Below are 27112 nucleotides of genomic sequence, written 5' to 3'. Positions count from 1 at the left end.
GGGTTCCAATGCTGTGTGATCTTGGGCAAGTCACTTAACCTCTGTGCCTCAGTTACCTCATCTGTCAACTGGTGATTAAAACTGTGACCCGGTGTGGGAGACGTGGAGTGTGTCCAACCTGACTGCCTTGTATCTACCCCAGCGCTTAATATAGAGCATGGCACGTAGTAAGCACTTAGAAAATACCACCACCAAAAAAAAAGGCCCAGGCCAACGGTCAGTGTGCCGGCCCTTGCTTTTGGGTCCATTTGTGACCGTTAGGGGTGGGCTGGCCACTTGCTTCACCCGTCGTCTGTCAAGCCCTGAGTGAAGCTGCGGGTACCAGTTCCCCCCTAAAAAAGCCCGGAACTGACATTATGTGGAGGGAGGAGATTCCCTCAAGCCGTCCGTCTCCTCTGCGTTGTCCAAAGGCTCATAGGGAAGAGGGGGATAGAGGAATGTAAGCTCCCTGAGGGAAGGGATCAGACCTACCATCTCTACTGTACTGTACTCGCCCAAGCGCTATTTTTTTCTTGGAATGGTATTTGCTATGGGCCTACATTGTGCTTAGTATCGAACTAAGCGCTGAAGTAGATATAAGATAATCCAGTTGGATGCAGGCCCATACGGGGCTCACAGTCTTAATCTCCATTTTACAGATGAGGTAACTGAGGCCCTGAGAAGTGACCTGTCCAAGGTCACACAGCAGTAGACAAGTGGCGGAGCCGGGATTAGAGCCCAGGTCCTCGGACTCCCAGGCTCTTGCTCTATTTACTACGAAACGGTACTTCTCAAGCACTTAAAGTGGCAGTGCTCTGCACACAGAAAACACTCAATAAATACTACTGATTGAATGGTTAGTTGGCTATGAGGGCCTTGGGAACACTGGGATTTGAATGCAGAGAGCAGCATCTTCCCACTCCTTTGGTAGGGGGTAAAGGGGTTTGGGGCTGAGACCCAATGAGGGCCTGACTCGCCTTCTATGACCACAGGGAAACCCACCCCTCAAGCAGAAGGCTCAATGGACCTGGGATTCTGCCCAGTATCAAAGTACGTGTTCAACCCTCTGAATGTCAGGGCTTACCGAAGTGTGTTTCGATCATATCAAGGTAGGTGTTCAACTATCTTAACGTCAGAGCTTACCGAAGTGAGTTCAGCTCCGTCTGCTGTTGAGATGAGTCTTCGGAAGCTTGGATGCGTTTCTGTGACTGGACCTTTAGTTCGCCCTCCAACGAAGCTATCGTCTCTCTCATTTGGGATACTTTAGACTTCAAATCAAACCTTTCGGTTTCAAGCTAGAGTTAAAACAGGAGAAGAGTTTCTAATTATGAAAAAAAAAACCATCTTGAACACACGCGTTCGTTTTTCTTTCAACCGAAAAGTCATCGTGTAAAAGCAGAGTTCAGTTTCACCTCGTAGTTGGTGTTTTTCAGCTCTTCAATCTTGTATTCTAACTCTGATTTCCCCAGAATGGTCAAGTCCTGTTGGTTCTGAGGTAAGACAACTTGAATGAAAAATCACAGGCTATGCTGAAAACCTTTGAACCATCAGAAACTCCATACTGACCTGGGTTTACACTCGACTGTGAGTTCGTTGTGGGCAGGGAACGTGCCTACCAACTCTCTTATACTGTCCTCTCCCAAGCACTTAGTACGGTGCTCTGCACATAGTAAGCGCTCAATAAACACCACTGATCGACTGATTGATTGATTGATTGATTGGTTGCCTTACTGAGAAAGACAGGTTAGGCCAGGGACATTGGCCCAGGTGTCACAAAACTAGCTGCTCAGGTCAAATCACACTCCTGTCCAGCTTCCATTTTAGCACCCTCCCTCCGAATTCAGCCCCAGGTAGAAACTAATTGGATTTGGCTATTTCCACACTTGCAATGTGTTCAGTTATCCCCATTTATTCATTTATTTTAATTTTCTATACCCAACTGTAATATAGATAACTTGGAATAACCACTGTGCAGATTTTAAAAAATGAAATAAACGCAAAACATTCACCTTTAACTTTTCTCTTAAACATTCTTTTTCCTTGATCAGTCTTCTTAAATCAGCTAATGCATTTTCCTTCTCCTCTTCCAGTCGGCAAAGAACATCTTGAGACACTGCATCCCTTCGGAGAGCGCTTAATTCATCCTGTGCCTTAAAGGATGAAAAAGTACAAATGAATAGTTGCGGTGTAAAATTTGTTACCATTTTAGAGGCCTGCCCTAATCACCATTAATGAATGAATCAATCAATGGTATTTACTGAACGTTTACTGTTTGTGTCTAGGGCACTGTACTAAGAGCTTGGCAGAGTACAATTCCGCAGAGAGTTTCCAATTAGCTGAAAAGTTTATTGGCTGGAGTCTGTGATGTTGATTAGTCGCGTTCCTGTCAAAAAAAAAGCTGATAGATAATTTTGCTTCTCATCACTGACAGAAGAAGTCCTGCTCTGAAATAATAATAAAAAAAGGATCTCAGGAAACCTACATAACATTCAGGTCTGCCCTAATGCAAATTTGCACTAAGCGTTTTAGCTAGAATGCTGTCAGGAAATTGGGAGACAGCGGTCTAATAACACAAGTTTGTCTAGAAAATACAAAATCATGGTTTCGGCAAGTACCACAACGTGAGTTATTCCTTAACATAAGAAGCAGTGTGACCTAGTGGCTAGAGCATGGGCTCCGGAGTCAGAAGAACCTGGGTTTTAATCCCAGTTCTATCACTTGTCTGCTGGGTGACCATGGATCAATCACTTTAACTCCTCCGTGCCTCAGGTGCCTCATTTGGACAATGGGGATTAAGACTGTGAGCCCCACGTGTGCCATGATATCTACCCCAGCGCTTAGCAAAGTGTCTGGCACATAGTAAGCGCTTTAATACAATTACAAAATACAAAACAACAAAAAATGTGGTATTTTGAAAGGACTTAACTTTGTAACAACGCCACGCTTGCCTCCTAGAAGTGTGGCAGTCTGGCTCATGGTCTCCGAGCCATCTGTTTGGGGGTAGTCGGTCAGTTTAGAGTATTTATTGAGTGCTTACTGTGCGCAGAGCACTGTACTAAGAGCTTGGGAGAGTTCGATATGACAATAGAACCGACACATTTTCTACCCACAGCGAGCTTAAAGTCTAGAGACGAGGTGGGAGACCTTCCACAGGATGCGGTAAACGGCCAATAGGACCTTGGTGAAAGGGCTGGGGGTGGGGAGGGGAGGAAGAGGGTGCCGAAAAGGGCAAAGGTGAAGGAGTGGCTTCCTCCCACTTTCTTCGGGTTGACTCTAACCAGAGTCCCGGTAGTGGGGGTCATGTCTGCACCCCAAATTTGGAGCATTCACGTAGAGAGTGACCTTTTTAGAATAGGGAGTCCCAAAAAACGGACTGCTGCAAACCCTGAAAACCTCCACCCCCAAAACATCCAGAAACTTAAATCTTTCTTCAGAATACTAAACAAATGAGTCAAAGATCTCAAGGCTCCCAAGAAAACTGTTGTTGCACTCTAATGATCTGCTTGATATCGCTGTATAATAACAATAATGATAGCATTTATTAAGCGCTTACTAGGTGCAAAGCACTGTTCTAAGCGCTGGGGAGGTTACATGGTGATCAGGTTGTCCCACGGGGGGCTCACAGTCTTAATCCCCATTTTACAGATGAGGGAACTGAGGCACAGAGAAGCTAAGTGACTTGCCCAAAGTCACACAGCTGGCAATTGGCAGAGCTGGGATTTGAACCCATGAACTCTGACTCCAAAGCCTGGGCTCTTTCCACTGAGCCACGCTGCTTCATCTCTCTCATCCTTTTTTAAATGGTATTTGTTATGTGCTTACTATGTGTCACACACTACACTAAGCCCTGGGGTAGATAACAAGTCAATCAGGCTGGACACAATCCATGTCCCTCATGGGTCCCTCCCGTTGTTGGGTAGGGACCATCTCTATATGTTGCCAACTTGTACTTCCCAAGCGCTTAGTACAGTGCTCTGCACACAGTAAGCACTCAATAAATACGATTGAATGAATGAATGAATGGGGCTCACAGTCTTAATTCCCATTTCAGAGATGAAGGAACTGAGGCACAGAGAAATGAAGCGACTTGACCAAGGTCACACACCGCAGGCAAGTGGAGGTGGGATTAGAATCCACTTGTCTCTTCCTCGTCTGCTCTGTGACCTTGGGCAAGTTACTTCGCTTCTCTGGGACTCAGTTCCCTCATCTGTAAAATGGGGATTGTGACTGTGAGCCCCACCGTGGGACAGGGACTGTGTCCAATCTGATTTGCTTGTATCCACTATCCAGGGGTTAGTATCGTGCCTGACTCATAGGAAGTATTTAACAAGTACCATTATTTTTATTATTTTGAGAATCCAAGTCCTTCTGACTCCCAAGACCGTACTCTATTCACTAGGCCACCCTGTTTCCCCTCATTTGAAGTCTTAGTCTGTAAACTTGAAGAGATAACAGTAATTTCAACATAACAGATCTAGCCATTCCCAAGATGTTATCAAATATCATTTAACTATATTAAAATATCTTCAACATGATATACCCTGGAGATGCTACACCTTTTTCTTTTTAGCTCTGCAGTCTATTGGGTCTTTCAAGTGACTCTCAGTTTCTTACTTGTTCATATAAATCATTCAGCTTGTCTCTCTCCGCTGTCAACAATTTGACGTTGGATTGAATTTCCACCACGTGCTTTTCAAATCTGTCCATCATGGCCTGAAGTTCATCCCTCTCCCTTGTGACCAGCCTGAGTTCTGAGTTGTAATCACTCTGCGGGTGGAAAAACAGCATCGTCTATTTCAATGTTTGTCACCAAAGAGACCCAGAAGGCACTCCTGTAAGTCAACCAATCAATCAGTGATATTTACTGAGCGCTTACCGTGTGCGGAGCACTTGACTAAGCCCGCTAGACTGTAAGCTAGTCTGTAGAACAGTGCTTGGCACACAGTAAGCGCTTAACAAATGCCATCGTTCTTTTTCTTCTTCATCTTATAACTCTGCTGCATTGACCTTTCCCAAGTGCTTAAGTACAGTGTTCTGCACACAGTAAGCACTCAATAAATACCACTGATTGATCGATTGACAATATAAGAGAGTTGGTAGGCAGGTTCCATGCACATGAGTTCAAAGTCTAGAGTTATGTACTCAAACACCCAAAGCCACATGTGCAATTTTAAATCTGGAGTGTGCCGAATGCCCCGCAAACACAGCCTAAGGAATTCCCTAACCCCAGACCACCTCCAGCTGTAACAGCAGCACAAAAACCCATCTTCCAAATTATTTTCCATCATTATTATTTTCATATCAATCAGTGATATTTATTGAGCACTTACTGCTGGCAGAGCACTGTCCCTAAACACTTGGGAGAGTACAACAGACTTTCAGCTTATTGTGGGCAAGGAAGGTGTCTACCAACTCTGTTGTACTGTACTCTACCAAACGTTTAGTAGTACTAGGGTGCTCTGCATATAGTCGGTGCTCAATAAACACCACTCATGATACCAACTGTTGTACTGGACTCTCTCCAGCATTTAATACAGTGCTCTCCGCACACAATAAGTGCTCAATAAATACCACCGATTGACTGACCTGGGGGAGACAGACACTGAAATACAATAACAGAAAGGGGAAATGGCAGGGTGTAAGACTACATTGGTAAGCGCTGTGGGGGTCTCTTCTGGAACTCCCGACACACCAGTATCCTCGGGTGGAAAATCCACGCGAGGCAGAGGGAGGTTGGTCTTCCCATCTTTGTTCCCAACTGCAACCACGGGCCGGAAGTGGGAGGTGAGGGGGAGGACAGGACAATCCCGTTCGTCTCCCAGACCCTCCCGTTCATCCACTCCCACCGACCAGGAGAACGTTACCTTTTCTGGACTTTTTCGGACTGGGCTTCTCTCCCGAACCGCTCTTCGCTTGACGGTCTTCTGGAGGTGCTCTAGCTCCCTTCTGTAATGATCCCGATCCTCTTCTAGACTCTTTACAAATGAATCCAAGCGCGACGGTGTCTTGTTGGCATGCAGGACACCATATTCCAGCCTCATTTTCTCTAATTCTACGACAATTTCTCTTTCTGGGGGGGCAAGACACAAAAGCGGGTCATCAAACGACTACTTGAATTCTTAAGACTAGTGTGGGCCCCTTCAAAAATTTTGCCAAGAGCTTTCAAAGGAAAGGGCCGCGTCTTCTGGGGATTTGGTACGACGCAAATGCTGAGTATTTAAAGATAATGACGATAAAAACTAAAATTTAAAGGGGAACTTCTCCCGGGGTCTTGATTTCAGCTCTCATGGATTCTATTTATACTTGGAGGTTACCTTTCAGTACTCTTTTGTCACAAAGAATTAGCAAGGCCTAGTGGATACAGCATGGGCCTTGAAGTCTAAAGGAACTGGGTTCGAATCCAGTTCCCCCACTTACCTGTGTGACCTTCGGAAAGTCACTTCACTTCTCTGGGCCCTTTTGAGCCAAAGACTAAAGCACAGGACGGTGTCCAGAAAATAGCCCATTGGCAAAATCCACAGCCTGAATTTGGGCACCAGGAGTTAGGCTGACTGCACTTATCGTGAGGATCGAGGGAGAAGAAACCTTGGTAGTGATGACATTAGCAGTTATAATCAGTTCCCTCATCTGTAAAATGGGGATTAAGACTGTGAGCCTCAAATGGGACAGGGACTGTATCTAACCCAATTCGCTTGTGCTCTGAACCGTGCTTGGTACCTAGTAAGAACTAAAAAATACCACAAGTATTATTAGATCCCAGGTGCCAAATGTACAATATGGGACTAACCTGACAGGGGTATGGGCTCAATATTTGCAGTTTTAAAATCTCCAAACCATAGAAGTCTTATAAATATATTCAAGCAAAGAGGTGTCCTTGTGCTTGAATACATTAAGCTCTCTTTTACAATTATCCTTGTGAATGCGGAAACACAAAATTACAATGTCAAATAACTTCTTCTCATCCATAAATGCTCGGTGACTGCCCATTTTCGTGGTTCAAGGACAATCAGCTTTGCCCAGAAACGGAAATCTGGGCCCTTCTGAGTCAAAGACTAAAGTGCAGGGCAGTGCCCAGAAAACAGCCCACCTGCAAAATCTGGAATCTGAATTTGGGCACCACGAGTTAGGCTGACTGGACTTATCGTAAGGCTCAAGGGAGGAGAAATCTTGGAAGTGATGACATGAGCGGTGTGACTGGGCAATAGTTGCCTCACTAACTACAATCAGAAAATCTTGCAGGAGAAAAGGTTTGGAATGACCAGTCAATTAAGAAAGTCCTTGTTTTTGGAGGACATTTTACGCAAACATTAAATACCTTTCCAATCATATTCATTCATTCAATCATATTTATTGAGCGCTTACTGTGTGCAGAGCACTGTACTAAGCACTTGGAAAGTACAATTCGGCAACAGATAGAGACAATCCCTACCCAACATCGGGCATATGTGCAGCACCTTTGGACAATGGCTAGCCAAACCAGCCGGCTAAATCTGAGATTCCCCCTCTCCCATTTTACGAGCTGCTGGGCTCTGCCCTGCTGGCACTGCCGCCCCACGAGAGTATTCAAGGGAAAAATAAAAAGAGGTCCTCCCCTCAAACTGAAATTAGCCGGGGACAATGAGTTATTAACAGGTAGTGACAACAGAGACTAAAATCAGATTCTCTGCTCTTTTAAAAAAAACCTAAAAATCATTTTGCCAATTTATCATTCATGCCTTACCTGTAATCATCAGTTTTTCCACTTTTTCAGACAGTCTGCGCTTTTCGTCTTCGATCTGACTGAGCACCGATTCGAGATTGGATTTCTCATCTGCTACGAGGAGGAGCTCGTCAGCCAATCTCTCTTGCTCTCTCTGATGGGAGCACAGCTCCTGCGAAAGAGTGAAACACAGTAGTTCAAATCCTGGAACCGCTGCTGCGAGACAAACAGAAGAAAACAAATGGGTTCTCCATCTTCCGCTGGACTGTTTCGAAGAAGCGGCGTGGCCTAGTGAACCAAGCGCGGGCCCGGGACTCAGAAGGGCCTGCGCTCTCATCCTGCCTCCACCACTTGTCTGCTGTGTGACCTTGGGCAAGTCAGTTCTACTTCTCTGTGCCTCAGTTCTCTTATCGGTAAATGGGAATTAAGACTGTGAGACCCATGGTGGACATGGACTGTGTCCAACCTGATTAGATTAGATCTAACCCAGAGCTTAGTACAGTGCCAGGGGACATGGTGAGTGTTTAACAAAAACCATAAGAAGAGAAAAAGAACCAAGAAAGGGCATATTTCAGCAGGACATTTTCTAAGCCCAACAGAATTCTCTACTGTTCGGGTCTCTAGAGAGCCGAAGTGGGCGAGACGGTGTCTCCCGGAGGGCCGGTGGTACTTTCCTGCAGCTGGCCTGAATGCCGGGGGCCTTCCTGAGGAACCCGGAGCAGATGGGGTTTAGGTCCTGGGGACTAGGGGAGCAAAACCAGTTCCCATCCACCCCTCAGCACCATCCGGCCTTTCTGCTTAGGCCGATCTTCACTGACACCTCTTGCTGTCCAGTGCTATGTTAGCCCCGGGTGGCCGTGGCCAAAGAAAAACCATTTCCCTGCCTAGTGACCCCTGCCCTAAACAGCCAGGCAGGAGTGAAACGTCACATACGTGCCTTCATCCCTAAGGGCCTGAGGGCACTTGAAAGTCATATTACCTCCTTCCCCTCCCCACAGCACCTGTATATATGTTTGTAGTTCTTACTCTATTTATTTATTTTACTTATACATATCTATTCTATTTATTTTATTTTGTTAATATGTTCTGTTTTGTTCTCTGTCTCCCCCTTCAAGACCGTGAGCCCACTGTTGGGTAGGGACCGTCTCTAGATGTTGCCAACTGGTACTTCCCAAGCGCTCAGTACAGTGCTCTGCACATAGTAAGCGCTCAATAAATACGATTGATGATGATGATATGTTGCCAACTTGTACTTCCCAAGCGCTTAGTCCAGTGCTCTGCACACAGTAAGCGCTCAATAAACACAATTGAATGAATGAATGAATTAACTCACAGACTTAAGCCTTGCCACTGCTTCTTCAAGGTCTTGTATTTCACCGTGTTTTCTCTTAAGCTCTTTCTAGGATTAAAAAAAAAAACTGCTGTGAAAATACTGAAAGGCAAAATATTTTAAAATAGTTAAATGATAATACTGAAAGGCAAAATATTTTAAAATAGTTAAATGATAATAACCCATCATTTCCCTGAAGGCAAAATATTTTAAAATAGTTAAATGATAACCCCATCATTTCCCTGAAAGTGTAAAATATGAAGAATTCACCCTGTGGATTTTTAATAGATTCCCCCCAAATAATAATAATGGACTTCTTAAGTGCTTACTATGAGCCAAGCACTGTTCTAAATGCTGGAGGAGATACAAGTTAATCACGTTGGACACAGTCCCACAAAGGGCTCACACTCTTAATCCCCATTTCTCTGAGGCCCAGAGAAATGAAGTGGCTTGCCCAAGGGCCCCCAGTAGACATGTGGCAGAGCCAGGATTAGAACCCAGGTCTTTCTGACTTCCAATCCCATGCTCTCTCCACTAGGCCATGCTACTTCTCGATCTACTGCAGCTTGGCCCTTTAACGGGCCGCAATAGCTGGGATGGCCCTTTAAGTAACCGGTCTTTCAAGCCAGTGGTACAGAAGGTGAAAGCGCAGGTGGCTAAAAGCTGACTTGGGTTCTCTGTGGGCTGCCTAATTTTTGCTCTGTTGCCCATTACGGCATGATGAACATTTATTTTTAAAAGCCTCTCTAGATGTGTTCTACGCAGGAGTCCCCTGGGTTCGACGCTGACACCTCTCAGGGAGAGATTTCTTGCTGGGTGTTGGTGTCGCCAAAGGCAGGAACCAAGGCACCAGCTGAACTGGAGAGGGTAACTGGTATGTGGGAAGAGTGGCGGAGATTTGCGGGCTGTGGGCCGCAGACCACTCCCGAATGCCGGCCCCAACGTTTCCTGCTTCTCCGCCTGAAGGCAACCGGAGGGAGGAGGGGCAGGGAGGGTCCTCAAGCCTCGTGGCTACTAGAGAAGCACCATGGTTTAGTGGTTAGAGCCCAGGCTTGGGAGTCAGAAGGACCTGGGTTCTAATCCCGGCTCCCCCACGTGTCTGCTGGGTGACCCTGGGCAAGTCCATTCACTTCTCTGGACCTCGGTTACCTCATCTGTAAGATGGGGATTGAGACCGGGAGCCCTTGTGGGACAGGGATTGGGTCCAACCTGATGTGCTTGTACCCACCCCAGCGCTTAGTACAGTGCCTTTAATTATTATTTATTACTTCTCTGGGTCTCAATTCCTTCATCTGGAAAATGGGGATTGAGAGTGTGAGCCCCATGTGGGACAGGGACTATATCCAACCTGACTGACTTGGCTCAGTGGCAAGAGCCCGGGCTTGGGAGTCAGAGGTCGTGGGTTCTAATCCCGGCTCTGCCACTTCTCAGCTGTGTGACTTTGGGCAAGTCACTTAACTTCTCTGTGTCTCAGTTCCTCATCTGTAAAATGGGGATTAAAATTGTGAGCCCCACGTGGGACAACCTTGATTACCTTGTATCCCCCCAGCGCTTAGAACAGTGCTTGGCATATAGTAAGCGCTTAACATTTATTTACTTTTAGACTGTGAGCCCACTGTTGGGTAGGGACTGTCTCTATATGTTGCCAATTTGTACTTCCCAAGCGCTTAGTACAGTGCTCTGCACATAGTAAGCGCTCAATAAATACGATTGATGATGATGATGACTTATACCTACCCCAAGGCTTACAATAGTGCTTGGCACGTAGTAAGCACTCAACAAGTATCATAATTAGTATTATTCACTCGATGGGACCTTGGGCCTAGGTGTTCAAATACTGTTGGGGTTGCCTCTTGGAGTCAGATTTTGATTTTCCAGTTGGAACCTGGACCATTTCAGAGGGAGAACCGATTAATGTTAAAGAGCCTTAAAAAATCACCAAGCCTCTTCGTTACCTTGGCTTCCCCGAGTTCTTTATCGGCCGTTTCCAGGGCAATTTCTTTGTGCCTCTCCATCTGCTGGGCGAGGTGATCTATCTCGGACAACTCCTGGCAGAGTTCTTCATTTTTATTACTTAAACTGACCACTTCGTTAGTCACGGTATGCTTGGAGTCCAACAGGTCTTGGATACGATCCTCCAGGTCGCGGTTAGTTTGCTGAAGAAAGTCAACCTGAAAAGACGTTCATGAAGGAGATTGAAAAGTAAATGTCAAATGTTCATTAAAGAAACATGGTAGCCACTGCCGCCGCCATCCCTCTCGCCCCCGAGGGCCTCCTTTCCGGCTTGCTCCTGTGCCACCTCAGGCTCTTCCGTCACGGCCGAGAGTTGAGCTTATTTGGTGTATTTGTGTTGTGTTTGCAGGTTTCACCACTCCCGACGGGTCTGTTTCCAATCCTTCCTCACCGCTCGGATTGTGAGAGCCCCAAAGGGCAGGAAGCAGCATGGCCTAGTGGTTAGAGCACGGGCTGGGAGTCGGAAGGACTTGGGTTCTAGTTCCGGCTCCACCACTTGTCTGTTGAGTGACCCTGGGCAACTCATTTCACTTCTCTGGGACTTAGTTACTTCATCTGAAAATGGGGATTAAGACCGTGAGCCCAATGTGGGGCAGGGACTGTGACTATTACTGTATATCTATCCCAGCACTTAGTACAGTGCCTGGTACACAGTAAGCACTTAATAAATAACACAAGTATTATTATTCTTGGCCCGGTGGGGACTGGTCTAATGCAGCTAAGCTGCTGTGAGTTAATCAGGGAAGGCTTCCTGGAGTAGGGAACTTTTTAAGAGGGCTTTAAAGATGGGGAGACCTGCAGTGTGATGGATCTGCGGTGGGGAGGATGGGCTGAGTGGGAGGGGAAGGGGGAGGGGCGGAGTCAGGTATCAGGGAGCTTGGGAGAAACGTTTTAAACCCCATTTTCCAGATAATAATAATAATAATTGAATTTACTAAGCACTGTGCAAAGCACTGTTCTAAGTGCTGGGGAGGTTACAAGGTGATCAGGCTGTCCCATGTGGGGCTCGCAGTCTTAATCCCCATTTTACAGATGAGAGAACTGAGGCACGGAGAAGTGAAGTGACTTACTCAAGGCCACACAGCAGACAAGTGGCGGAGCCAGGATTAGAACCCATGACCTTCGGACTCCCAGGACCTTGCTCTATCTACTAGGCTACCCAGCTTCTCAACTGAAGTGATTTGCCCGAGGTCACCCAGCAAGCAAGGGGCAGAACTGGGTACGCCTGGGCTCTATCCACTGGGCCACTGCTTCAAGCGCTTAGTCCAGTGCTCTGCACACAGTAAGCGCTCAATAAATACGATTGATTGATTGGTTGATTCTCCGAGCGCCTTCCTGGTCTGAAATCTCATATGTCTAACTGAGCGTAAACTATTAAACAGCTTTAATCTGGTAGAGGGACCAAGCCCAAAATGTGGCAATCAGTTACCTGATGATTTAAGTGGGCGATGAGCTTCTCGTTGCTTTTATTCCTCGATTCCAGAGACAGGACATCGTGGGAACGGCCCCCATCCAAGGCCATGGCCAGACGCTCTATTTCCCGCTCTCTCAGCTCGATCTGCCCGAGGGAAATGTTTCTGTTATTTTGAGGGTTTACTCCGCCATGGATAACAACAAACATTTGTATATGGCTTAGTCCATCATTCAATTGCATTTATTGAGCACTCACTGGGTGCAAAGCACTGTACTAAGCATTTGGGAGAGTACAATATAATAAACAGACACATTCCAGCCCACGGCGAGCTCACAGTCTAGAGGGGGAGAGAGACGTTAATATAAATAAATAGATGAACAAATAAATACATGACAGTTCTATACATCTGTGCTGTGGGAATGGGAGGGAGGATGAATGAAGGAGCAAGTAAGAGCGGGCAGAAGGGAGCCTATTTAGTTTGGAATAGGCTGACCAAGGTAACTGAGACATTGCTATTTGTCATTCATTCATTCAATCATATTTATTGAGCGCTTACTGTGTGCAGAGTACTGAACTAAGCGCTTGGAAAGTACAATTCAGCAACAAAAAGACAATCCCTGACCACAGTAGGCTCACAGTCTAGAAGGGGGTGTGTGTGTGACAGACATCAAAACAAGTAAACAGGCATTAATATAAATAAATAGAATTTATAGATATGTACATATATACACAAGTGCTGTGGGGCGGCGGGGGGGGTAGTGTGGGGGGAGGGAGAGCTGAGGAAAAGGGGGCTTTAGTCTGGGAAGGCCTGTCGTGGACGAAGGGAAGGCTCCTCTGGACCAAACATCCTGCCCGGAAAATCAACTTTACCAAACAGTTCCAAAAGCATTTTCAAGCAAAGAAAATTTCTGGTAGTTTCAATCATCTTTTCTGGACAAATGGGGATTCTCATTCCGAGTCGGTTTCAATCAATCAACCGTTCCATCAATGGCACTAATTGCGCACTTTCTATGTGCAGAGCACTGTACTAAGTGCTTGGGAGAGCATAATTTATATTTATATTATTTATATTAATGTCTGTCTACTCCTCTAGACTGTAAGTTCATTGTGGGCAGGGAATGTGTCTGTTATATTGCTACACCACACTCTCCCAAGCACTTAGTACAGTGCTCTGCACATGGTAAGTGCTCACTAAATACGCCTGACTACAACAGAATTAGCAAAAATGTTCCCTGCCCACAACAAGCTTGCAGTCCAGAGGGGGAGACGGCCATTAACGGGAATAAAAAAGTAATTTATAATATACGATTTAAAGATATGCACATAAGTGCCTTGGGGTTGGGGCAAAGGTCAAATGGACCTAGCCTTGGAGCCGTGGTGTAATTTGGAGGTGTAAAATAGTAGGAAGTGCTGTAGAGTCAAAATGATGGAGGAATCGATCCCCAAATGAAAATAAAAACAGGCTTTCAATGTAAAGGAGGTGGGGAGGAGGGAGAGTTGGGGGAATAGATAGTCCCTGGGAGAAGATGATGGCTTTTATGATTTAGTCCCTAACGAAGGATGGATCCCTAAATGCTTGGAGCTGTGGAGATGCCACAGCACAGACTTCTAGTCCTTGCACCGTTCCTAACTATGTACCTGGTAAACCAACAACTTCTCTAGACCTTTAATTTCTCGTTCAAAAAAAGGAGATGCAAATGGAAATAGTAAGGAGTAGACACCTTATGCTTTTAAAGGATCTTCTATAGGAAAAGGAATGTATGAACTACTGATGATGATGATGATGATAATCATAACTGTGGTATTTGTTAAGCACTTTCTACGTGCCAGGCTCAAGCAAAATGGGTTGGATACAGTCCCTGTCTTACATGGGGCTTGTCGTCTTAATCCCCATTTTACAGGTGAGGTCACTGAGGTCTAGAGAAGTGAAGACACTTGCCCAAGGCCACCCAGCAGACAAGTGGCGGAGCTGGGATTAGAATGTAGGGCCTTGCGATTCCCAGGCCCTTGCTCAATCCACTGGGCCACACCGCTGAACAGACACTCATCAAAGTTTTTACTTCATTGGCATGGTTTACTGTTTCACTAGAACGGGATAATAAAACCCCGTGCAGATTTCTGAGAGACGTGGTGGAGCAGCCATCCCTGGAAAACTTTGAAGATAAAATAAAATAAATACATCCTTAAAAACTCCCAGGCCTGGGATGGTTTTGTCCTTCACTTGTGTGGAGGCGGAGGGCTCTAGACAGTCCCCCCTGGCTCTAGGATTTTACAGCTTGCCAGAAGTCTCTGGGTTATAAATTTTGTTACTGATGAGCACACTGTTGGTGCTTTTTATCAATCCCGCCAAATACAAAAAAAGCCCCCAGCAGGACTTTACACGCCCACGAATCACACTTAATGTCTATCTGTAGATGTAAAAACCACTTGGCTCAAAGGGATGCAATCATGAGGCTTTGGAGAGCAACTCTTTAACAATGCACGGGCAATTCTCCAAACGAACTTTGGCTGGAAATGGATGCTAAATAGTTGTAACGACAAGATGAGTATTATAAGGCAGTAATTACCAAAGGGCAGATTTCAGGCCAAGAGTGAAGCGGGCCAAGGCCCCCGTGAATGGGCTTGGCTTTGGACCTTTGCTTTCCTGGAAATTATGCTTTATTTGTATTCATTCAGTCAGTCAATGGTATTTATTGAGTGCTTACTGTGTGCACAGCACTGTACTAAGGGCTTGGGAGAGTGCAATATAAAAATAAACAGCCACATTCCCTGCCCACAGAGCTTATAGTCTCCGAAGTGTTTAGTACAGTCCTCTGCACACAGTAAGTGCTCAATAAACACCACTGATTGCTTGGTTGATTGCTTAGGACACCCAAAGTTCCCAGAGGAATCTCGGAGGGTCCCGACCAAAAGCTCGGAGCTAACTGCTGCAGACGGACCAGCCTGCCATACGGCCCTGATGGAGCCGAAACGTAGTAAGGATTGTGGAGATGAGGAGGCCGAATAACAACAATTGTTGCATTTGCTAATCAATCAATCAATCGTATTTATTGAGCGCTTACTGTGTGCAGAGCACTGGACTAAGCGCTTGGGAAGTACAAGCTGGCAACATATAGAGACAGTCCCTATCCAACAGTGGGCTCACAGTCTAGAAGGGGGAGACAGAGAACAAAACCAAACATACTAACAAAATAAAATAAATAGAATAGATAGGTACAAGTAAAATAAATAGAGTAATAAATATGTACAAACATATATACATATATTCAGTCACTCAGTCATATTTACTGAGCACTTATTGTGTGCAGAGCGTTGTACTAAGCTCAACTGTATTCAACCCACTCAGCCAGCTCTATCACTTCTGGACTTATTTATACCCCTCCTCAGCACTCTTACATTTCTATACATACCTATGTATATATGTGCAAATACATATATGTATTTATATCCCTCATTAGTACACAAACACACACATATATATGTAAGCGTTGAATATAAATATATATATATATATACACACCCATCCCAGCAGTATTATTTATTGAACGCTTACTACTGCCAATAATAATAATAATAATAATAATGGGGTGTGCTTTGTTCTTCTTCACTCGTATTTACTGAGTGCTTACTGTGTGCAAAGAACTGTACTAAGCACTTGGGAGAGTACAGTATAACAACAGACACATTCCCTGCCCACAACGAGCTCACAGTCTTTGCTAAGCCCTTTACTACGTGCCAAGCACTGTTCTAAGCGCTGTGGTAGATACAAGTTAATCAGGTTGGACGCAGTCCCAGCCCCATACGGGGCTCACAGTCTTAATCTCCATTTTCCAGTTGAGGGAACTGAGGCCCAGAGAGTGAAGTGACTCGCCCAGGGTCACACGGACGACAAGTGGCGGAGCTGGGATTAGACCCCATGTCCTCTTACTCCCAAGTTCGTGCTCTTGCCACTGTGCCACACTGCTTCTCAGGAGCGAGAACAGCACTGTGCCCTGTAGATGGCAAACATGCTGTACGGCAAAGAATGATCTTTGCGCACGGACAATGAGGTCAGAATGGTGGTCCCGCAATGGCCTTGTCAGTTAGCCACCGCAGGGGATTCTTAACGTCACTCATGTCTCCTTTGAGGATGAAGGGAAGTTTTTCTATACACGTGTAGGCGATGCTCTCAAAGAAAAAAAAACAACACAGAACGAAGAGATGAGCAATGATGTAAAACGAGACCCACTTCAGAATTTTAAATGGTTCAGATCCTCACCATTCACCATCAAGAGTGATATTAGTTTCATTCATTCATTTAATCGTATTTATTGAGCACTTACTGTGTGCAGAGCACTGTACTAAGCGCTTGGGAAGTACAAGTTGGCAACACATAGAGACGGTCCCTACCCAACAGTGGGCTCACAGTCTTGAAGGGGGAGACCGAGAACAAAACAAAACATATTAACAAAATAAAATAAATAGAATAGATATGTACAAATAAAATAAATAGAGTAATAAATACGTACAAACATATATACAGGTGCTGTGGGGAGGGGAAGGAGGGAAGGCGGGGGGGATGGGGAGTTCAAAAAAACTCTCAGTCCAAGAGAGATCTTTTGTCCACGGGAGATGTACCCCACTAATTCTTCGGTTTGGCTCGGGCATGGAGGAAATACTCAAAAAGGGGAAAATTCAAGCATCAAAAAATGCTGAGATCCCACATGGTAACCACTACCCCAATAAACAACAACTCACCGTTAGGCCATTTCGATCGCTACTTAAAATACAGTCCTACCTGCTTTTCATAATGCTTGGCTCCATTTTCAGATGCAGCCAATTTTTCCTGTAATTGAGACACTTCCTGTTGAAGTTCATGAATTCTGAAACATATTTACAAATTAACCGTTGGATCAATTTTTCTCAGGGAAGCAGAACGATGCAGTAAATTGCTCATGCCCTCTTCCGCCCTGTTCCCCTCCCCGCCGGCTCATCGTCTAAATCCCCCATTTTACAGATGAGGGAACTGAGGGACAGAGAAATGAAGTGACTTGTCCTAGTCATTTGGGCACACTCTTCAACGGTTAGGGTTTTTCAGCTTTTCAACATGTTAGCTGGGAAGCAAAAATCGTGGGCATTTTCAAAGTCTCCCCTGGTGCAGAATGACACTGGCCCAGTGAAAGATACTCTCATTATGTTCCTTAGTCATAAATTCACTAAAAAGGCACCCAAACACCCATCATCACCGAAGGAATTCACAGGATCCACATTAATTTTGTACCCAGTCCCTCCATGAGGAAAACGTTATGAGGAGAGATCAAAAATCTTCTTCAGAGGAAGTTCACCACCCGGACAGGCACATTATTAGGGAAGCAGCATGGCCTAGGGGATAGAGCACAAGCCTGGGAGCCAGAAAGCTTCTAATCCCGGCTCTGCCACTTATCTGCTGTGTGATCCTGGACAAGTCACTTCACTTCTCTGGGCCTCGGTTACCACACCTGTAAAATGGGGATTAAGACCGTGAGCCCCGTGTGGGACAGGGATTGTGGCCAACCTGATGAGCTTGTAACCACCCCAGTGCTTAGAACGGTGCCTGACACACAGTAAGCGCTTAACAAATACCATTATTATAATTAATACTATTGTTGGGTAACCTAATTCGGCCTTATGGAATATCAGGACATTTCCCCCAGCTTAATCAACTGTCAAAATGAAGGTTACTCAAACTATTTCAGACCTGAAAGACCGGTTCCCCATTCCCTAGTCTGTTCTGATAAAGGAATGTGAATCTCCGATTCTAAGAATGACGATTTTTCTAGCAACGGGAGCCTCACTAGCGGAGAAGGAACTCCAAAGAAAACTGAGGACGGAGACGTCAACTGAATCAGGAGCAGGGCCCCCCCAAGGCGCCTCCGATTAGCTGGATGAGGGGGAAAAAGAAAGGAGAGCTTCTTGAACGGATCGAGAAAGACCGCTGTCTCGCTCGGCCGGCCGGGCCATCCCGGATCCCCTCAGTCACCTGTTGTCGGCCACTTGCAGGAGATCCGCAACGTAAGGGTCGCTGGGCTGAGGGACGGGGTAAGCGCTGAGTCCTGAGGGAGGGACGGGTTGGTCGATGTGCATTCGCTGGCGCCGGAAAGGGATGGGTCTCTTCTTGCCACCTAAAGAGGAAAAGGCCAGTTATTCCAAGTTCCAGGGGAAACCAAGTTGCCCGTTGCCATTTCCAAGGTGACCTCGCCCTGGCTACCCCACATCGTGTAATTACCGGAGGACTCTACCGTGGCCATGGATGGGGCAGCAATCAGCGTGGGCACAGCTGGACGCGGTAGGAACTCTTCCCACACCCTTGGCAGGGGAGAGGGGCAGACAAGCACCGTAAAAAGGAACAAACCGTTGCCCTGGGCCACCGAGAGACAGAGCGAGAGAGGGAGGGAGGGAGTGCTGGCCTTTTTGGCTGAATATTGTTAAGGTGGACCCTTTAAGGAAGTACCTGGGAGCATAGAAATTGTGCAGAGCCAGTCAAGGAAGAGGAGGGCACACAAAGTCACTCCCACAGACAGAAGAGGGGCAGGGACACAGAGGGACACGGAGAGGAGCAGGGAGAGGGAAGGGAACAGGGATATGGGGGGAACAGAGAGAAACAGAGGGGACTGGAGAGAGGGAAGGGCAGGGAGAGAGCGGGGGCAACACAGCACATAGGGCGAACTTATGTCCGTATCGGTCACATTTATTTCTATTAGTGTCTGTCTCCCACTCTAAGCTTGCTGTGAGCGGGGAATGTGTCTGCTACACTGTACCCTCCCAAGCCCTTAGTACACTGGCTCTGCACACAGTAAGCACTCAATAAACACCATCGATGATGAAAACATCACAATGGCAGAACTGTGAGTGCCAATCCCATCCACACTGCAGTATAAGGTCAAACCTTATACAGTTTCTGTCAGGGGACGGCTTTCTCGGTGAAAGACTCTAAGCTGGGAATCTCTGGTCCCCAAGATTTCTCTCAGTCATTCATTCAATCGTATTTATTGAGCGTTTACCGTGTGCAGAGCAGTGTACTTGGGAGAGTACAATGTAGCAGACATGTTCCCTGTTCACAGCGAGTTCAGAGTGGAAGAAAGACATTAATAGAAATAAATAAATGACAGATATGGACATGTGAGCCCTATGTGCTGTGTTGCCCCCCCGCCCATTCCCTCCCTTTCTTCATTCTCCCTATTCCCCCGCGTCTCAATGAGGCATTTTTCTGCAACCGATGGGGAGACCTCCGCTGTCCCTCAGAGCTGTGAGACATACCGAAACAAAAATCGTGTTTCCTCCTCAAACCCGCCCAACCGCTCTCTTCTACAAACCCAAGCACGGACACGATTCACCTCTCTTTCACACCTGTCGTGGATTTTTCAGAGGGACCTGCCGAGGTTACTGCTTAAAAGAAAAAAGCAACCGTGGGGCTTCATCTGCCGGACAGAGAGACGTTCCTACCTGGGGTTTGTACGACCGCATGCAGATTCTTTTCTTGGAGCTGCTGGATCTTTTCTGTCTTGGCTTTGCTGTCCTTCTCCAACAGCTTAACTTTGTGGATGTACTGGTTGTTCAGAAACTTTAAATCAGCCGTCTCGTGCTCGATCTTCCTTAAGGTGATCTTCAGATCTTTAAGTCAGAGAAGGCAGAGGGGGTCCTTGTGACAATACATTCTATTAGTACAAGAGAAGCAGCGTGGCTCAGTGGGAAAGAGCACAGGCTTTGGAGTCAGAGATCATGGGTTCAAATCCCGGCTCTGCCAATTGTCAGCTGTGTGACTTTGGGCAAGTCACTTAACTTCTCTGTGCCTCAGTTACCTCATCTGGAAAATGGGGATGAAGATTGTGAGCCCCCCACCGTGGGACAACCTGATCACCTTGTAACCTCCCCAGCGCTTAGAACAGTGCTTTGCATATAGTAAGCGCTTAATAAATGCCATCATTATTATTATTATTATTATTACTAAATAAGTTGCTGGTAAATTGAAGACATCCCTCTGCTGATTTTGTTTGTTTTAAAAAATATTTGTTAAGTGCTTACTCTGTGCCAGGCGCTGGGGTACATTCAAGCTAACCAGGTGGGACAGAATTCACGTCCCACGTGGGGCTCACAGTCTCAATCCCCAATTTATAGAGAGGTAACAGAGGCACAGAGAAGTTAAGTTGACTTTCCCAGAGTCACACAGCAGGCTGAGTCAGGATTAGAACTCAGGTCCTCTAACTTCCTGGCCCATGGCTCTTTTCACTAGGCCACTCTGCTACTCTAGTTGTCTAGTCCTCTGACACCTGAAAAGGCAAGGCTTTTCCCTTCTAACGCATCCAGGATTTTTCAGATGCGGTTACAAGGTCACAAGGACAGGAATCAGGAAAGCCAGACTCTCCTAGGAGCTTAGTACAGTGCTCTGTGAACACTAGACATTCGAAGCCGCCTCGCTGCCCAGGGTCGCACGCATGCGCGCCCGAAGGTCCGGCCCACTACAGCTTTTGATGGGCTGTAATAATAATGATGGCATTTCTTAAGCACTTTATTTTACTTGTACATATCTATTCTATTTACTTTATTTTGTTAATGTTTTGTTTTGCTCTCTCTCTCCCCCTTCTAGACTGCGAGCCCACTGTTGGGTAGAGACCGTCTCTATATGTTGCCAACTTGCACTTCCCAAGGGCTTAGTACAGTGCTTTGCACACAGTAAGCGCTCAATAAATACGATTGAATGAATCAACAGTGCTTGACACATAGTAAGCGCTTAACAAATACCATTACTATTACTATTAATATTCTCGGCGCCTCAGTTCCCTTTTAGACTGTGAGCCCACTGTTGGGTAGGGATTGTCTCTCTATGTTGCCAACTTGTACTTCCCAAGCGCTTAGTACAGTGCTCTGCACACAGTAAGCGCTCAATAAATACGATTGATTGATTGATTGAAAAACACTACTGTTAGGCTGATTAGGTTTCTTGACATAGTCTCAAGAAGGGGAGAAGGATGTCACGGGGCGTGTAGGGTTTAGGACCCATGAGAAGGACAGGGGAGGGTGAGGGGGCTTGCGTGGCCTATTGGATAGAGCCCAGGCTTGAGAGTCAGAAGGACCTGGGTTCTAATCCTGACTCCACATGCCTGCTGTATGACCTTGGGCAAGTCACTTCACTGGGCCTCAGTTCCCTCATCTGTAAAATGGGGATTGTGGGACGGGGACTGTGCCCAACCTCCTTAACTGGTATGTACCCCAGTAGTTAGAGCGGTGCTCAGAAGACAGTAAGTGCTTAAAAAGTACCATTATTATTAATTATTATCACTTACCTTTGACGTGTTGGTCTGATTTTTCTTTCAGTTTCAATAATTCCAGGTGTAAGTCGTTATTTTCCCTGACGAGCCTAGCATTTTCGGTTTTATACGGTTCCAAAATAAAATCACAATTGGCATTCTCTTTTTCTGCCTTGCTGGCAGACAGTTTTGTGCTCCGCAGACTCTCGGTTGTATGGACAAGGTCGCTGAAATGAAAAGACATCGGAGGATCTAAATACGGATGCAAATCGACATTAAATACTTATCCCTTCGGCAGCCGGTTGCCCCTAGTCAAAGCTGGTTTTATATTTCTTAAATAAAAAAATGATGAAACGATGATGATGGCGTTTCTTGCCATCCCTGTTAAAAATCCAAATTTTTAATCTTGCTATGGGATCGTGTCGGCTAATTCTGTTGTATTCTACTCTCCCAAGCGCTTAAACTTTGTAAGTGGTCAATAAATGCCACTGATTGATTAAACCAAGAAACATATGCAGTACAATTTTGATTAATGACAAAAATTCCATGATACTTCCAGGTCTCAGTTTCCTCATCTGTAAAATGGGGATTCAATACCTGTTCTCCCTACTATTTAGACAACAAACCCCATGTGGGACTATCTTGAATCTACCCTGGCACAGAGTAAGCACTTAACAAATACCACTAATTATTATTATTATTATTAGAATTTTGTTCACCTAGAAGAGTAGTAAAAGATCTCACCCTCACCTCCTCCAGGAGGCCTTCCCAGACTGAGCCCCCTCCTTCCTCTCCCCCTCATCCTCCTCTCCATCCCCCCTGTCTTATCTCCTTCCCTTCCCCACAGCACCTGTATATATGTATATATGTTTGTACATATTTATTACTCTATTTATTTATTTTACTTGTACATATCTATTCTATTTATTTTATTTTGTTAATATGATTGATTTTGTTCTCTGTCTCCCCCTTCTAGACTGTGAGCCCACTGTTGGGTAGGGACCATCTCTATATGTTGCCAACTTGTACGTCCCAAGCGCTTAGTACAGTGCTCTGCACACAGTAAGTGCTCAATACATACGATTGATTGATTGATTGATTCCATTGCCTGTGAATATTCCTGTTTCAGTCTTTCCCGTTAGAATGTAGCTCAATGTGGCCAGCGAAGGTCCTTGAGTTTCTGTTGTACTTCCACGGAGCTTAGTACTCAATGGTATTTACTGAGCACATAGTGTGTGCAAAGCACTGTACTAAGTGCTCGGGAGAGCGCAATTCGACAGGTTTGGTAGACGCGTTCCCTCTCCACAAGGCCCAGCGCAATGGTACTCAGTTCGCACTCAAGAGGCGGCACTACTAAATCATTACTTCTCTAAAGAGAGAAGGGTCAAAATCTGATACACCCAGAGCTCTGAATTACACACTCATGCCAAAAATGGACTATGGATCCTATGGACTGCGGATGCAGTGTGGCCTAATGAAAAAAGCACAGACCTGGAGTCAGAGGACCCGGGTTCTAATCCTACTCCACTACTTGTCTGCTGTGTGACCTTGGGCAAGTAACTTAACTTCTCTGAGCCTGAGTTCCCTCACCTGTAAAATACCTGCTCTCCCTCCTATTTAGACTGTGAGCCCATGTGGGACAGCGACTGTGTCTGACCTGACTTGTCTCTGCCGCAGCGCTTAGAACAGTGCTTGACATATAGTAAGCACCTAACAAACTCCATTGAAAAAGTTAATTTTCCTTCAAAAAACACCACAAAATGAAATGCGCAAACAAAAATAAGACCCATTTGTCTCTATTATCAGGGTTGATAGTCAACTTGAAGGCATCTTCTGCAACCAAAGAATCAAAATTAAATAGCTTTTACCTCTTCTAAAGTCACCATTGAGTCCTACCCACTAAAAAACGGGTATTCCAGAAACATGGATCAAAAATAACAAAAACTACGAGAACAACTCAGTAGGCAAAAAAAAGACAATCACCTACCTAGCTAGCCTACAACGATGACATCAACAGGGATACTATTTTTAAGAAACTAAGATAACACCTCTGATTGCAGTCAACGTTACTGTTTGTCCTAATGAAACAATAGCCAATAAATGGAATTGGTCAAGGTGCTTTCCCCTTCTCGACTATAAGTTCGATGTGGTCAGGGACCGTGCCTGCTAACTCAGTTGTGCTGTACTCTCCCGAGTGTTTAGTACAGTGCTCGGCACATAGTAAGGGCTTAATAACTACCGTTCGTTGATTTCTATCAAGTGAGTTTGCCAATAACACCACCACCCTGGCGGAATAGTAGAAGTGAGCGTGTTTCGTCTTTCGGGTTTTAATTGGTTGAAAAGATTTTCGCCCAGGTGATGCAATCCCCGTGTGATCACCCCTCCACGCAAAAGGTTCTCGTAATTGGAGAATCATTCCTGCTGTCGTAAGACTTGTGAATTTGGGCACCAGGCTCCGGAGAGAGTCTGGTTGGCTTTTATTCAGCTAAGATGAGAAAAAAACAACTGAAGACAATTACTCAGGGCAGACAATCATCAGAAACGAGAAAGCAGGGCTTATATTTCAACCTAGGGCAAGTCATTTTATTTTATTTAGACGATTCTTGGAAAAAGAAAATAAAGAACTTAGCTTGGGCTCTTCCTAGCTGAGCATAACAAACCAATCAATCGATTGATTACTGTGTGCAGAGCACTGTACTAAGCATTTAAGAGAGTACACTATAACAGATGCATTCCCTGCCCACGACAAGCTTACAGTCAAGAGGGGGAGACGGACATTAATATACATTACGGATATGTACATAAAGTGCTGTGGGGGGTGAATAAAGCGAGCAGATCAGAGCAATGCAGAAAGGAGTAGGAGAAAAGGACTTAGCTAGGGAAGGCCTCTTGGAGATGCACCTTCAATAAGGCTTTAAAGGCGGGGAGAATAATTTTCTGTCAGATATGAAGAGGGAGGGCATTCCAGGCCAGAGGCAGGGTGCGGGCAAGAGATGAGTGGTGAGATCGACAAGACTGACGTACGGCAAGTAGGTTGACATCAGAGGAACGAAGTGTGCGGGCTGGGTTGGATAAGGACAACCTTGGTGTTATCCTCTCTCTCATTCAACCCACGTACTCAATTTATCACTAAATCCTGTCGGTTCAACCTTCGTACCATCGCTAAAATCCACCCTTTCCTCTCCATCCAAACTGTTACCATGTTAATCCAATAATAACAATGGCATTTGTTAAGAGTTTAAGCGTTTGAGCGAGTAGAAGGTAAGAATAAGCAGACACATTCCCTGTCCACAATGAGTCTAGAGGGGGGGAATGTACGTGTCAGAAGTGGGATGTCATCCACCATCTATCCCTCCGCAACCCTTCTGTGTCTGATGTCTAACTTGGACTTCCCAAGCGCTTAGTACAGTGCTCTGCACACAGTAAGCGCTCAATAAATACGACTGATTGATTGATTGATGGCAGACAACCAGAGGGGACAGCCCAGGCCTGGCCTACGACAATGGCAAACAGAGTAGATATTTCACCAGAAAAGGTTTGGGATACATAACCAAGAGACAGCCTAATGGAAATGGCCCAAGCCCAGGGGTCGGAAGGATCTGGGTTCCTGGCTCCGCCACTTGTCTGATGTGTGATCTTGGGCAAGTCACTTCTCTTCTTTATAACTCAGTTACCTCATCTGTAAAATGGGGATTAAGACTGTGGGCCCTGTGTGGGACATGGACTGTGTCCAACAGATCAAGCTTGAAATGCTAATAATTATTATTACTGTGATACTTGTTCAGTGCTTACTATGATTCAGACACTGTTCTAAGCTCTGGGGTAGGCAGAAGATAATCAGGTAGGGCTCACAGTCTTCCCAGTGCTTAGTACAGTGCCAGGCATGTAGTACGTGCTTAATAAATGCCATTAAAAAAAAGAGGAGAAATCAAAACAGCACAAGGAACTCCAGGTAGCGAACAAGACAAAGGGACAACATGTAGCCAGCGAGGAATAATAACGATGGTTTAACGACCCATCATCTTTTTCAGCATCACTCAGGTGACATTTCACCACCAGACGCATCACTTTCGGAGAAATAGCACAGTTATGTCACCACAACCTGTGGATTTTAATTTCTGCAATTTTGAAAGGAAATTGCAGAAGCATCCTGCTTTTTAGGTCTATGCAGTGGCATTGCTCAGCGTTATGAACCACAGACGTGTGAATTATACAAAATAAAAGACTGATATGACATAATTCAACTAAGACCACAGCTCAGAGAGAAAGAAAAGATCACCAGACAGTTAAGAGAATCAAATGGTGACAAGCTTCAAATGCCAACTGCGTTAAAACAATCTAAGAAACGGCACGTCCTGGTTTTGCGGTAGTGTAAGCAGGCAGATATGAGCTCTGGGAAGCTCATAACTGTCTGGTGAACTTTTTTTTTCTCTCTGAGCCTTGGACTAAAGTTGAATTTTGTCATTTTAGTCTTTTATTTTGTAGAATTCACAAGTCAGTGGTTCATAACACTGAGCAAGGCCACTGTTTTAGAGCTAATCATTTTTTTAAAGGTATTTGTTAAGTGCTTACTATGTCTCAGGCACTGTGCTAAGTAATGGGGTAGATCATCATCATCATCAATCGTATTTGTTGAGCGCTTACTATGTGCAGAGCACTGTACTAAGCGCTTGGGAAGTACAAATTGGCAACATATAGAGACAGTCCCTACCCAACAGTGGGCTCAGGCTGGACGCAGTCAGTGTCCCATATGGGGTCCACGGTCTTAAACCAGTTTTACAGATGAGATTGCTGAGTTACAGAGAAGTGAAGTGACTGGCCCCAAGTCACCCAGCAGGCAAGTGGCAAAGCTGAGATTACAATCTAGGTCCCTTCTGACCCCCAGCCCTTTGCTCTCACCACTAAGCCACACCTTTTCTCCATCCGATCTCATCCCGTTTAGGAGCACAAGATGGATGGCTATTCCAGCTAGCTGCTGGACCTCATTAAAACCTGCGCTTTCCAACACAATCTTCCTTTCCTCGGTACCTGAAAAGTTTTTCCACCAGAGGCAAACACTCCACGCTGAGGGGCTGCCGGTACCCGAGCTGATCCAGCCGCTTCCGGATGTTGATGAACTTTCTCTCGGCAGCGGAACTCATCGCGTCTCCGGAGAGCGACTTTAATTACGCCCACGACGCCCTGTAAGACGGAAGACAAGGGTGACTCCGTTTTGTTTCCGATACTCTGTGACTGACTGTGGTTTTGGTGGGTCTCCAGCTTGGGGAGGGGGCACGAAGCCATTGCACTCCTCCCACGCCTGTCTGGGTTGGGGCCCGGAGCCAAGTGTTTCCTAATCAATCAATCGTATTTATTGAGCGCTTACTGTGCGAGACCGGAGGGATTCCAAGTGGGACCGAACGGTGCTGAGAGTT

General features: G+C 45.7%; 1 protein-coding gene across 3 annotated transcripts in view; it reads right to left on the bottom strand.

The window, feature by feature from the left end:
- Nucleotides 1-26868, bottom strand: part of CEP135 (centrosomal protein 135) — a 46349-nt gene extending 19481 nt beyond the window's left edge. For 2 of the 3 annotated variants that reach the window (XR_005456524.1, XM_038769321.1), the window contains exons 1-14: nucleotides 26727-26868; nucleotides 21735-21925; nucleotides 19897-20064; nucleotides 18434-18575; nucleotides 17213-17297; nucleotides 12451-12579; nucleotides 10964-11179; nucleotides 9012-9077; nucleotides 7700-7850; nucleotides 5844-6049; nucleotides 4594-4746; nucleotides 1989-2129; nucleotides 1392-1469; nucleotides 1123-1274 (exon numbers count right to left, since the gene is read on the bottom strand). Coding sequence is in view for 2 of the 3 variants with exons in the window: in XM_038769321.1 (XP_038625249.1) it covers nucleotides 1123-1274; nucleotides 1392-1469; nucleotides 1989-2129; nucleotides 4594-4746; nucleotides 5844-6049; nucleotides 7700-7850; nucleotides 9012-9077; nucleotides 10964-11179; nucleotides 12451-12579; nucleotides 17213-17297; nucleotides 18434-18575; nucleotides 19897-20064; nucleotides 21735-21925; nucleotides 26727-26839 (1991 nt within the window). In the remaining variant the exon portion in view is untranslated. The remainder of the gene's footprint in view (nucleotides 1-1122; nucleotides 1275-1391; nucleotides 1470-1988; nucleotides 2130-4593; nucleotides 4747-5843; nucleotides 6050-7699; nucleotides 7851-9011; nucleotides 9078-10963; nucleotides 11180-12450; nucleotides 12580-17212; nucleotides 17298-18433; nucleotides 18576-19896; nucleotides 20065-21734; nucleotides 21926-26726) is intronic. The other variant, XM_038769322.1, reaches the window with a different exon arrangement.
- Nucleotides 26869-27112: the final 244 nt, after the last annotated feature.

Source organism: Tachyglossus aculeatus, chromosome X5 (genome assembly GCF_015852505.1).
Source record: "Tachyglossus aculeatus isolate mTacAcu1 chromosome X5, mTacAcu1.pri, whole genome shotgun sequence".
Taxonomy (NCBI): domain Eukaryota; kingdom Metazoa; phylum Chordata; class Mammalia; order Monotremata; family Tachyglossidae; genus Tachyglossus; species Tachyglossus aculeatus.
The sequence above is the reverse complement of the archived record's forward strand: the minus strand, read 5'-3'. Positions and strand labels throughout refer to the sequence as shown.